At 37.3% G+C, this 14066-nt stretch overlaps 1 protein-coding gene across 6 annotated transcripts in view; it reads right to left on the bottom strand.

The window, feature by feature from the left end:
• CLCN4 (chloride voltage-gated channel 4) overlaps positions 1-14066 on the bottom strand; it is a 104507-nt gene that overhangs the window by 75343 nt on the left and 15098 nt on the right. For 3 of the 6 annotated variants that reach the window (XM_007500938.3, XM_007500939.3, XM_016424788.2), the window contains one exon: positions 1090-1244. In XM_007500938.3, coding sequence (XP_007501000.1) covers positions 1090-1233 — 144 coding nt within the window. In that variant the 5' untranslated portion in view covers positions 1234-1244. Of the gene's footprint in view, positions 1-1089; positions 1245-8091; positions 8306-13046; positions 13187-14066 lie in introns of those variants that run through there. The other 3 variants (XM_016424789.2, XM_007500940.3, XM_056808055.1) reach the window with 3 other exon arrangements.

Below are 14066 nucleotides of genomic sequence, written 5' to 3'. Positions count from 1 at the left end.
CCATAAAAATTTAGACAGACTAATAATTTTCAAAGAATTTGAACACAATAAAATATACTTGAACTAAATATAATTTAATCTTTTTCTGAAGATTCCAAAGATCTTTAGGATCTTACGATAGCTTACGGCCATTTTCTTCTCACAAATAAAAATGAGTATTTCTAATATATCTGTGTGTTTGTGATTCCCATCCCATATGACCATTCGCCCTGTCCACATTCTTACCAAATGCCTTTTAGCTGCTCCCACAAGACCACTGAATTTCCTGAAATTACAGTCTGAGTGACAATCCCCTCAGCTTTAAAGCGACCTTAATGGGGCTATGTTGCCTTAAATTAATTAAAGTCAACCAAAGCAACACTGCATGATACATTGTGGACAATGCCTGGCATTCCATCTCTTCTCCATCCTGTTACAGAGTCCTGACCCATCCCTTTCCATCTCTTTGTCTGGAAACAGTCATTGAATCAATGCCACCATTGCTTCTGGAAAGATTGTTGTCAATCAACTCTCCTAGAGCTCCATTCAATATCCCCAGGACTTCCCAAGCCAAAACATCTTTCATTGGTCATCCCACCTTTACTTAGAGTATCCCAAAATCTTAGTGTAGCGTTAAGCTTCAATAAATTAAACATAGTGGCAATCAAAAATATTAGGAAAACAAAGGGGGAAAAGTAGAAAAGCAGAGATTTTGTTTTCATTTCTACTACAAAAAATATTATATTTGTAGAAATATAGAATGTAGAAATATAAAAAATAGAATATATAAAGTTATATTTATAGAATTGAAAACAAAATCCCTGATTTTCTCTTATAGACTAAATATACAGAGTTTTAAATACAGATAAAATTCAGCTAGCTAACCCTCCAAGGATGGAATTTGTTAGGAAAAATACATCAGCACATGAAAAGTTTTAATATCTTAAAAAGCCTATTAAGCCTTTTTAAGTCTCCTCCTGTTAGAATATAAACTGCTAGAGGACAAGGACTATATTGCTCTTATATCTATATCCCCAATGATTATCACAGGTGGTTGGCAAATAATTAGAGTATATCAAATATTTTCCATTCAATTACTCACTCACATACCTTCCTGTGCCTATCTGTGTCACGGGACTTTTCCCGTAACCAATCAATGGTGTGGAAGTCCTCATAGGTCCCAACGTCAGGAAAAGGCTCATCAAGGAAATCCATCAGGTTACCAGAACCATTCATCTCTCCTGCATTAACCATATTAATAACACCTAGAGGAGAACAAGGATAGTTTCAAATCTAAACATTCTTTCCAGTCAGCCTGACTTCCCAGAAGAATAATACAGACTCACTATTTTTCCCGTCAAAGAAATAATGATCACAGCCCAGTTCCCAGATTCCCCATCATCACATCTACAGTTAGAAGGAAAACTAATAACCCAGCACTGAGTCAATGAAACACTGAACACAAAAGACCATGGCGAAGAATGAAGTAAATTAGAATTACAGAAGATGAACCACAGAAGTCTTTTGGTAGACAATTAAAGGGCTGAAATGTGGTCACAGAAATATTGAGTGTGGATTTTCTTGGTGCCTTTAAGTATTCCTGCATCAGGAAGAACAAACCACTGGGAGATTAAACTGCATTTTAATCAAATTGAAAAGTAACTATGGGCAGCATGGGGTTAGTCACCTTACAAGTCATAAAGTGGTTATATTGATTGATTTATTGACCTACGGTGTAATACAGCCACTTTAAAACTTTAAGAGGCCCTTTACAGTTTGAAGTTTGAACCAAGTGCCACGCCAAAAATCATACCCATTTGTGAGACCCAAGGGAAGTATCATATAGCCCAAGACGGTAGCAACCAATGATATTAGGGAAACAAAGGAGTAAAATAAGAAAGCAGGGACTCAGTTTTCATTTCTATGAACACAGTATTCAATCTCTTATTATTATATCATGATAAGGGAAATCTCTGATAAATTAAATAGGCAGTTTTAAATCCAGACAAGAATCAATTAACCCAAAAAGGATGGCATTTATTAGAAAAGTATAGAAGCATGTGGAAAAAGCATAAAGGGTGGTAAAGAATTAAGAGTTAAGAGCAAAAAAAAAAAAGCCAACAAAAAACAGTTCATGTTATGTAGTAGAGACATGGAGAGGACTTGTAAACCAAGATGCAAGAACCAGAGTTCCAAATGTTATGTTCCCAGGAGTTGGCAGTTTGAGCTGACAGGAGGAGGGGACTGTAAGTCACTCTCTTTCCCAGGAGGTTTGAACTGACTGAAAGACTCTGGTGGGGCTGACTTGGTTTCTTGAGGTTCTCTCACTTCAGACAGTTGAAATTGACAAGAAGGAGAAACCTGGCTGAAAAGACCCTGGTGGGGCTGACTTAGCTTTTGGACTTTGTCTCTGTCTCTCTGACTCTGGTAGTTGAAGCTGATAAGAAAAAAGAAACTTGGCTTTTGAGTTGGTGGTCTAATTGAGAGTTGAGCTGGCCAGGAGAAACTTAGAGACTTTGAACTTTGTTTTTCTCTGGGGTTGAAGCTGAGAGAGGAGGAAAGCCAGGCTGAAGAAGAGACTTTTCTTGGTGAAGAAGAAAGATGATTCAAACACTTGACCTCCATCTCCCTAACTGTCTTAGAGTCACAGTTTGTGACTAGAATACTTCCTCAAACCTTCCTAAAATTATCCCCATAGTTTAGAGAAATCCTCATCCCTCTTACCTCAGTTTCCCATCCTGTTATCCCAATAAACCCTTTGACTTGACAAGGAAAGAAAGGAGTATCTTTATAGTTTATTCAAGTGGGGAGGGAAGGAGCCAAAGGCTTCAAGAAGAACTGGGTGGAGAGGGTTGGTTAAGGGAGGGAGTGAGGGAGTGAGGAGATTAGGAAATAGATTGATCCATCAGCCATCAGTAGGGATCAATAAGCAAAACCCCAGAGCAGACCCTAGAGCATTCCCTTGTAGGGCAGTATCCCCTGTGTGACATCCCTCAGCATTTCTCTGTTCTACCTCCATTATAAATAAGTAGCCTCAGAGAACAGCAGTCATTGTAAAAGTAACAGGTTCCCCTCAGTTTATCTTTCTATTTCAATCAGTAATAATAGTTCCAGTCAGTTTACTTGAATTAGGAGTGAATTATCTATTGGCCTTTGAATCAATAACACCAGCATTAGTTGTTAGCTTGGTGACTTCCTTCAGAGGCACTAGCAGCCTGGTTTTCATTTCCATTGTCACCTTCAGTTTCCTGAGGTGTATTCTCAGTTTGCCCATTGTCCTTGCCCATAACTAGATCTAAACCCTTTTCCTTGATCAGTTGTTCAAACACTGCCTTAATCATCTTGTCTAAGTTGTTGTCAATGGCCATAACCTTCTCTGCCTTAAGGGGAATCATGAATCTGAAGACTTCTTCACTTGGGTTAGAGTTTGTAATATAGCCATGAAGAGTACATATGAATCTAAATACTTCCTTGACTTGGCTTAGAGTCTGCAACACAGCCATGAAGAATACATATACTTGTGCCAGGACCTGCTAGAGAACGAATTCATTTTGAAAAGGTAATTGTAACACAGTTATTGTCAAGTTTCCTACATAATCCACACTTTCCACCACTATTTGAGTCAGTTTGCTGTAAAGAATATGGTAAACCCAAAAGCAAGCAATGGCTGCCAAAACCACCACACTACTTGTTTGAACATATTTACTATCTTTCCTGCCTGTGGGATTGTTGGGTACAGTTAGACTAAGGGTGCCACTTGAAATAGAAAAGTAAATTGTAGGAAACTGTTACTTGTTGAAATAGAGACTAAATAAACTGAGAGAGAAACTGTTACTACTTGAAATAGAATGGTAAACTGAGGAGAACTTGTTTCTCTTACAATGACTGTGTTCTCTGGCTGGCTGTGACTAGAGAGGGCTGCTACAGGAACCTGATGCCGCTTATTTGTAATGGAGGTAGAACAGGGATACTGGTACATAGGAGATACTGCCTTACACGGGAATGCCCTAGGGTCTGCTCTGGGGTTTTGCTTATTGATCCCTACTGATGGCTGATGGATCAATCTATTTCCTAATCTCCTCACTCCCTCACTCCCTCCCTTAACCAACCCTCTCCACCCAGTTCTTCTTGAAGCCTTTGGCTCCTTCCCTCCCCACGTGAATAAACTATAAAGATACTCCTTTCTTTCCTTTTCAAGTCAAAGGGTTTATTGGGATAACAGGATGGGAAACTGAGGTAAGAGGGATGAGGATTTCTCTAAACTATGGGGATAATTTTAGGAAGGTTTGAGGAAGTATTCCAGTCACAAACTGTGACTCTAAGACAGTTAGGGAGATGGAGGACAAGTGTTTGAATCATCTTTCTTCTTCACCAAGAAAAGTCTCTTCTTCAGCCTGGCTTTCCTCCTCTCTCAGCTTCAACCCCAGAGAAAAACAAAGTTCAAAGTCTCTAAGTTTCTCCTGGCCAGCTCAACTCTCAAATAGACCACCAACTCAAAAGCCAAGTTTCTTTTTCTTATCAGCTTCAACTACCAGAGTCAGAGAGACAGAGACAAAGTCCAAAAGCCAAGTCAGCCCCACCAGGGTCTTTTCAGCCAGGTTTCTCCTTCTTGTCAATTTCAACTATCTGAAGTGAGAGAACCTCAAGAAACCAAGTCAGCCCCACCAGAGTCTTTCAGTCAGTTCAAACCTCCTGGGAAAGAGAGTGACTTACAGTCCCCTCCTCCTGTCAGCTCAAACTGCCAACTCCTGGGAACATAACATTTGGAACCCTGGTTCTTGTATCTTGGTTTACAAGTCCTCTCCATGCCTCTACTACAGTTACCAAGATTTAATCAGTGGGTAGCCAACTGGCTACTCCCTAAAACTAGCACTAAAAGAAAAGCCTTTCTTTGAAACATAGTCCATGACTTTTAACTTGATCTCTATTTTGATTTTTTTAAACTGTACAATATTGTGCTATTTCAAAATAAATCCCAAATGTGCAATTAAAAGAGGAAAAGGGGAAAAAAAGATGTGATTCAAACGTCCTGGATAATTGTAATACAGTCCTTGAGAAGGCTAAGAATTCCATTTTGGCATTGGTGTGAAATGATAACTTGGAGAGAGACAATTTTGAGATAGGGATTCTGATGACAAAGAGGATAGAAAGCTGCCCAGGTCCTACCTAACAAGGGGTTCTTCACCTGAGGTCTATAAACTAGATAATTCAATGGATATGATGCTGGGTCTGGAGTCAAGAAGACTCAAGTTCAAATCCAGCCATAGACACTTACTTGCTATGTGATACTGGGAAAGTCACTTGACCTCTGCCTGCCTTAGTTTCCTCATCTGTAAAATGGGGATAATAATAGCATTTACCTGCCAGAACAAGGACAACAAATGAAATAACTGTAAAAATATTTAGTAGAGTACCTGGCACATAGTAGATGCTATATACATGTTAGCTATTATTATAGCTAAAATTATGTATAATTATGTCTTACAAAAATTATAAAACAATATGTATATAAAATATATTATTATAAACTTTTTAAAAATAGGATAACTACATATTTATATAATTGGTCTTCTTTGTAATCCTATGTCTTTTATTTTATACACTTTGAGAAGTGATATATAGATATAATAAACGCAACAGCAATATTGTATAATGAATAGCTTTGAATGACCTAGTTATTTTCAGCAAAACAATGATCCAAGACAATCCCAAAGACTCCTGATGAAAATATGATATATTCTATTACATAGCATATGTTATATATGATATACAATATATTTTGAAAAGAGGTCCATAACCTGCCTAAGGCAACTAAGAGACCGATCACACACAAAAAAGATTAAGACCCTCTAGACTTGAAAACTAAGAGAGAAAGGTAGCGTTTTAGAAGAAAATGGCAGGAGATGCATTAGCCTCAGTATTCAGAACAAAAGCTGATGGAAAATAGAAAACAAAACCAAAGCCCCTAAGGAGCCTTTGTTTTGGATATTGGATATTTGGATATTGGACACAAGAAAGGGTTGAGTAAAAGGGAATTTAATATTAAGAACATTTCAACAACACCTAGAAAAGGACAGTGATTATTTCAAAGCTAAATCTATGCCACATCTGAAGCAATGATGAATCAAGAGGTTAAACACCAAGAAGTTTAAAATCAGATCAGAATAAAGGTCCTAAGGCACACCAAAATATTGATAACCACACGAGAACTAGACACAAAATAGATGCCTATTGAATAAGGATGTATAAATAGACTATATAGGGAATGAGTAAATGAATGACCAGAAAAACAATTATTAAGTAATTAGGGTATTATGTGGCAAGGACTGTAGTAATTTATTGAAATAGAACTACAAAAGCAAAAACAGCCTCTGTCTTCGAGAAATATATTCCAGCAAAGGGAAGGAGCGGGGCAAGGACAGAAAAGGACACTTTGGCTTGGACAGTCACAGGAAAACAGGAGAGAAAGGGCATCCAGGGGAGGAGAAGGAGGCATCCCATCCAGAAATAATGACAGAGTTGATCTGATCATGGTTCATGGCTCTGGAAGTAGTAAGGAGTGAGGCTGAGGCTTTTGTGAAAGAATGATCCAATACTTGTATGAACTAATGTAAAGTGAAGTGAATAGAACCAGAAGGACATTATACATGGTAACAGCAATACTGTATAATGGATAGCTGGGAATAACCTAATTCTCAGCAATACAATGACTCAGGACAATCCCAAAGACTCCTGATGACCATCAGCCTCCAGGGGAAAAACTGAAAGAATCTGAATTCAGACCAAAATATACAATATTTCGCTTTGTTCATTTTTTTGTTTGTTTAGATCTCTTCCACAAAACAACTAATATGGGAAAATGTTTTACATCACAACACATGCAAAATCTATATCAGATTGCCTACTGTCTCAGAGACAGAGGTAGAAGGAGAGAATCTGGAACTAAAAATTTATTTAAATGTTAAAAATCATTTTTTACATGTAATTGGGAGAAAAATAAAATATTTTTAAAAGAATGATCTAATCACTTACACATGTAAAACCCAGTGGAATTGAGCATTGGCTATATGAGGGGGATGGGAAGAGGGGAGGGAAAGAACATGAATCATGTAACCATGGAAACATTTTCTTAATTAATCAATAAAATTAAATTTTTAAAAAATGATCCAAAACCCAATCACCAATTGGGAAAAAGGGACTCCAACAACAAAATTGCTCCATAGATCTAGATACACCATAGATACACCATTTAAGTTTGGCTAATATAAATTCAGAGAGGCAGGAAAAGATTTGGATGAACTCCATATTAGTAAAAAGAATTAGGAAAACAATATATATAATGGCTATAACAACATAAAGGAAAAGAAAAAAAATTCAGTTAAATGTAGTGCAATTATATTGGGCCAAGCGCGGCCACAGAGAAGAACTGAGAAAACACACTTCCTTGCTCTCTTTGCAGAAATGGGGACTACATTTTGGGATATTGCATATACTATCCTATATAGAAGATATGCTGGTTACTTTTGATGAATTGCTTTTTCCCCCTCTATCTTGTTAAAATTTTGTTACAAGGGATGTAACTCTTTGGATAGGGATATTTTCAGAAACAACAGTGATATAAAAACAAAGATAACTAGGAAGTAAACTATGGAAGTAACATTATCTTGGTTTATGTTGTAGTGAACAAGGGGCAAGCTCCAAATTGAGAATAACATGGTTTCAGATGCTAAATACACTAGCAGTGTGAGCATGGGCAAGTTACATAATATCTCAGCATCCCTAAGACGGCAACTAAGACTAAAAGTGGCAGATGAGTAGCTTCCTACTGCAGGGGTGAGGGAGCCATAGATCTGAACCAAGAAAAGATGAGGGGCAAAAGGAAAGGGAGAACCAAAAAACATTACATGGGTCGATAGGAGGTAGTGACGGATTTACCAGTCCTGCCTACAACCACACCACCATCCCCATCACAGACAGACATGGATTCTGGGGAAATCTAGAGTAACGTTTGAATTAAAGAACAATACGGCAGGTAGGATAATAAGCTACATCTTCCTGACTCCAAGCATAGCATTCTATCCACTATGCCAAAGAGTAAACAAAGTTCCTCACATGTTATTTCATCTGATATCTTCCATCAGTAAAGTGAAGATCAGCATTTTCCCATCAAATCTGGAGTCTAAAAAAAGTTGAGGAAAGATATGTGGTCAATGGGGAATTGGGTAAATTTTGATATCTGACATAAAAGAAAATAAGGGGAAAGATATAGTATGAGGGACAATTGGGGAAACTTTAGAAGACATTAAGTCCATTTTCAAACTGAAAAAAAAATTGCCATGTGATAAGTAGACTTGATATTCAATAAATTTTGTAAGAAAATATATAATTAAAATATCTGTGTTTCCCCCACAAAACTTTTATTCAAAGAAAACCAGGGCTCCACAGAACACAATTTGAGACCTACCAAATTAGATGATCTTTCATTTCAACTATAACACTTGCTCTCTTGAAATTTTCTAAAAGAAAAGTACTGCACAAAAGGTTGTCATGGCATTAAAAAGCCATGAGAGGGTGGTGAGCAGAGCCCAGAGAGCTAGGATGGATCTGCATTCTGCCCCGGTTGCTAATTCAAGGTAATTTCAAGGTAAAGATTCAAGGTAAGAAGTTGAAAGGATACAAGGATACAATGCATGTAACTGTCAGTTACTTTTCCATTAAAAAAAAAGAAAGAAAAAGGAGCTTCCCTAGTTCTCTAAGAGGGCAGGAAGGAGGACTGTGGGTAAGAAATAATCAAGTTTTCTTGAAATTTTCAGCACTCCACCTTATCCCCTGTAATATATTAGAGCATTTATTAATTTTAATTAGCTTTTAATTAATAAAAATGTAATAAATTAATTTTATTTCTAAAATTCAATTCTATACCTCTGTCCTGTATTTTCCTCTCACCTCTCTCTCTCTCTCTCTCTCTCTCTCTCTCTCTCTCTCTCTCTCTCTCTCTCTCTCTCTCTCTCTCTCACACACACACACACACACACACACACACACACACACACACACTCCCCTCGAAAAACAACAAAAGAAATGTTCAACTTCGTCCTGGTTTTCTGATCTATCAGTACACTGGAGAGTGACCTTTGAAGCCTGCAGATTCAAAAGTAATTTGTATGTTTTTACTAGAATTCTGTAGCAATACCCAGAATAATGACCATGAAGACTAAAGAAAGAAAAGCAATCTAGTATGATTTTTTAAGTTAAATGTTATCTCTGTACTCTCTTTCCACCCAGAGTCCTGGACCTTTTAAACCTTACTCTTAGTTTTCGAAGTGCTCAGATATTAATAGATGATTCACCCAAGAAATCCTTCCCCATGTGTATTTCCTTATATAGAAAACTACTTATATAGTAGCTTTCCTCCTTTCTCCTGACTGCCTCAAATACATTTAACAAAATGACAAGCTCTTTAATTTCAAGATAAAGACATTTTCACCAGCAACAAAAGCACATTTGCACAGCTGGCTAGTAAGTGATGTAGTCAACAACTACTAAATTTAATAGCAAGCCCTTACTTTGTACAAAGCACTTTTATAAGTACAAACACAACAACAAAATCATCCCTGTCTCCAAGGAGCTTACATTCTACCTGGCTAGATGTTTTGTTTTTAAAGACTAGATCTCTCCATCTCAATCCAGGCTGGAAGTATTCAGTCCCACTAGTGATCATCAGCAGAACTTTGGCCTTCTCTGTTTCCAACTGAGGCTGGCTGAATCCACATTAGGAACAGGTATAAGTTCAACATTTAATGCCAGACAGCACAAACATCCCATTAGTAGAGCCCATTGTAGCTCAGAACTCCCAAGTTTAAGAGATCTACCAGCCAGAGCCTCCCTGGTAGCTGTGATCCCAGGTCTATGCTACTGTGACAGCTAGACTAGATTTTCATACACTTGTATGTTCATTTGAGCTCTGGCAAGGACAAATAAGAAAGAGAATGTGACCTGTTGGAAAAAGTGCTGGATAGAGACAAAGGACCTACCTTGGCTTGATTTCCTGCTTCTCTAAAATAATGATATTCCTTGACTTATTTCTCTTATCTGGTAAAATGTTATAAGGCTAAAAACTCTTTTAAAAGCATAGGACTACTATCCAATAAATCAATGGACTTTAAATATTTCATAAGATACAATGTTAAAAGGAAAAATGACAGTAGAATCGTAATTTTCTAACTCTTAACCTTCTAACAAAGCCATTCTCTTTGTGACTATGGACCCTATTTAGATGGTTCTGTAGAGGTCTGGGGCTCACTGTAATTAAAATGGCACCCACAAAAACAAACATCTAGAGGATTTCACTATATGAAAGGTAATCCTGTCCTAGTTAGACTTTCCTTACATTAATCATCCATCATGCTGCTGATGAAAATCTTTCTCAGAAAAAGGTTAAAGTCATCTCTGTTGTGCAACCTACTATGGAATCTCATGTACTGTTTAACATAGGCACAGAAAACACCCTACATATGCATCTAATGAGGGAAAATAAGTTGTTTTTTTTTCTGGAGTCTTGAAAATCTTATTATGACAGCTTGATCGAGGGAAAGGGAGAAACAGCCCACAGATATCTGTTCCCAGATGATACAAAAAAGCAACAAAGAAAGAAAAGAAAGGAAAACCAATAAAGAAGAGCAATAATTCACAGGAGACAATATCCAAGAGCCAGCAATAAAATCTATGGCCTCAGTTGTCCATACAGAAATACCCAAAATATGAGTAAAAATAAGGGAAATTCTAAACAAATTATATTATAAAATATATTAATATTTAATAATTATTATAACATATTATATTACAAATTGTATTCAAAGAGGAAAATTTGGCCTCCAAGGCTGATATTTGATGAATCAGGAATCAGAATATTCCTGATTATACAGAAAAAAACAGAAGAGATAAAAAGGACAATCCAAAAAGGATCATAATAAAGATGATAAGTTCTTATAAGGAAATCTATAAACCTGAGTGGAAAAGAAAGGTACAGATCATTTGAGTAAAATTCAATAGGTGGAAAAAGAGAAGCAAGACTTTCAAAGAAGAATACCACACATCTCTTAAAAAGAGACAATGAATCCAGCATGGCAATCGCAAACCTGATTCAGGAGCACAATGTAGTAGTGATGGGGTCCTTCTGCTACCCGCACATCTGCTGGAGTTCTAACTCTGGTTAAAGCTGAGAAGCTGACAAATTCTTATTCTGCTTTAAAAATAATTTCATTCTTTCAAAGGTGGAGGAATTAATAAGGAGAACTTCAACTCAATCTCATTTTCATTAAAAAAAAGTTGGTAGCTGAAGTAGAAAATAAGGGAGCCTTGGGAGGAAGAGACCATCTCAGTTTGTTATTCACTGTAGGAGAGAAACACAGAGACAATGACAGATAGAAAGACAGAGAAACAAAGGGGTGGAAGGAGAAAGACAGAGATGGAGAAAGAATCTAAAGAAGGGGGTTGGGGAGAGAGAGAAAAAAAGTGGGAGGGGAGGGGTGAGAGAGACAGAGATGGGGGAGAGGAAAAATGGGAGAGAGAGAAACAGACAGAGCCAGAGATGAGAAATCTAGACATAGTCTGACACGCACCAGAGATTTGGAAAGAGTGGATTTTAAAAGTGTTCCAAGGAATCTCATGGCCTAAACTTGTATAGAGGGCATTGGCCCAGGAAGATGGAAAACTTTTGAGAATAAGTCTAATATGAACATGAAATTTTAACAATGAATAAGGAACTATTTAAAGGAAAGTTAGGATTTTTAAACACACAAAGGATATGGGAATAATGGCATTTTCTCAATCTTTATTTAGCCTTCTTGACCTTTCTGTAGCCATTGATTCTGTTGGTCACCCTTTTCCTTGATATTCTATTCTCTCCAGGTTTTTGTAATACTGATCTCTCCTGGTTCTTCTCCTACTTATCTGGCATCTCCTCAGTCTCCTCTACTTGATCTTCATCTGGTTTTGAACCTGTTTACTAGGTGTATCCCCCAAGGCTTTGTTATGGGTCCTCTTTTGCCCTAGATGCCATTTTCACTTGGTGACTTCATCAGCTCCCTTGAATTCAGTTATGCTGCTTTCCCTCTGAGATCTTGTTTGTACATAGTTGTTTGCATGTTGTCTTCATCATTACACTATTTCCTTCCCTTGAATCCCCAAGAGTTTATCATAATACCTAAAACATTTGTTGTTTTCTTGTTTTTCAGTCACGTCTGAATCTTCATGACCCCATCTGGAAGTTTTCTTAGAAAAGATACTGGAGTAGTTTGCCATTTTTTTCTCCAGCTCATAGAAAATTGACGCAAACAGGGCTAAGTGACTTGCCTAAGTTAAGTCTAAGGCCAAATGTGAACTCTGGAAGAGGAGATCCTGAACTCTATCCACTGTACCATCTAGGGCCCCAAAATTGAACATGGCAGACATTTAATAAATGCTTGTAAACTAGACTAGAATGTAACTAAGAATGAATACAAAATAGTTACTGAATGATTATCAGGAGTGTTAGAGCACAGAATGATCTGAGGCTGATGAGTGACAAAGTCAAAAAATTTTCTTTGCTTTTTGATATTTATGGGTCAAGAGGAAGTTTAAGAAAAAGACAGGATCCTTTGCAGTAGATATATCAATTAAAGCAAGCAAGAGAAAGAAGGTTACTCAAGTTTTCATTTACTTTAGTTTTCTCCAACAAGGAGAATAATATTCAGACTGTAAAGAATAAACAAAAACAGGTAGCAAGAATTTCAAGAGCATTTAGCTGCCCTCAATCAAACACAGAATATTTATTAAGCACCATTAAAGTATGAACAAAATAATTCCCAAAAGAACTGGCAAATATGATCACTGAACTACTGTCAATAATATTTGATAAGTTATAGTCACTGAAAGAGATATTGCAGGTCTTTCTATCAGCAAACATAATCCCAATTTTCAAAAAATAAAAGTCAAGCTGATAAGTTTGGTTCATTCCTAGAAAAATTCTAGAATGTATAATTAAAAAGGTTAATTTGTAAGCATTTAGAAAGGAATGAAATGATCACCTTAGGGCTCCATCCAAAACAAGTCAGGCCAGAGTATCCAGATTTCCATTTTTGGCAGGGTCAACAGGCCAACTGATCAATGGAATGCCATAAACCTTGTTTACCTGGATTTCAGCAAAAATCTGATAATATCTTCAATACTATAATTATGAAAAATAAGATTGGATGTGGGTTAGACAATAATACAGTTAAGTGGAGTGACTGGACCCAAAAAGGAATTAACAGACGACGGTCAACATGGAAGGAGTTACCCTAAAGGATTTGTTCCTGATCATAGGCTATTCGACAGCAGATGAATAAATGGGAATTTATTAAGTCCTCACCATGTTAAAACAAATGGAAAAGTCCCTAACCACAAGGAGTTTACACATTTAGGGAAGAAGGAGCTAGAGAAGGGAGTTTCACTCTGAAAAATCACGACTCTAAATGAAGCCACCGGTCAATTAAATGCCATGTCCTTTCCTCTAGCAATGGCAGCACTGATTTGGTTCTCATTCCCTTAGAACAAGAAGAGGTGGGAGGAAGGGCTGGGCAGAATGGGAGAGGTCCATGAAAGGCAGCAAGGCAAACAGCAAGGGCAAGAAGCTCATTGAGTACAACTGTCCTGAGTTCTTGGTAGATGACTAACTGGGGTGTAAGGCATGGTCTGGGGCTGGTTACACATTGAGCAGGTTTACATGAATTTTTACTAAAAACACTAAATTACTAAATCACCCCACAATCAAGCTAACTTCCCTAGAGTGGAGGAGTTTGGTCTCTGGAGAACAGGTCCTAAAGGTCACTCTGGTGGTCAATAGCAGAATAGAGAGCAGATTCTGGTTTCCTAGTTGATAAGTAGCCAATCGTACAATTGGATAAAGGCATAAGTGACACTATTATTGGGTTTGGGGAGGGAGGAAGGAAAAAAGGAAGGAAAGAAGGACAGAGGGAGGGAGGCAGGGAGGATTTATATGCATTTACTTTATACCAAGCACTTTACCTTCCCTGGGAGCCTTTAGATGAAAGTTAAATGATGACTTG

This window comes from Monodelphis domestica, chromosome 8 (genome assembly GCF_027887165.1).
Source record: "Monodelphis domestica isolate mMonDom1 chromosome 8, mMonDom1.pri, whole genome shotgun sequence".
In the NCBI taxonomy this organism is placed as follows: Eukaryota; Metazoa; Chordata; class Mammalia; order Didelphimorphia; family Didelphidae; genus Monodelphis; species Monodelphis domestica.
The sequence above is the reverse complement of the archived record's forward strand: the minus strand, read 5'-3'. Positions and strand labels throughout refer to the sequence as shown.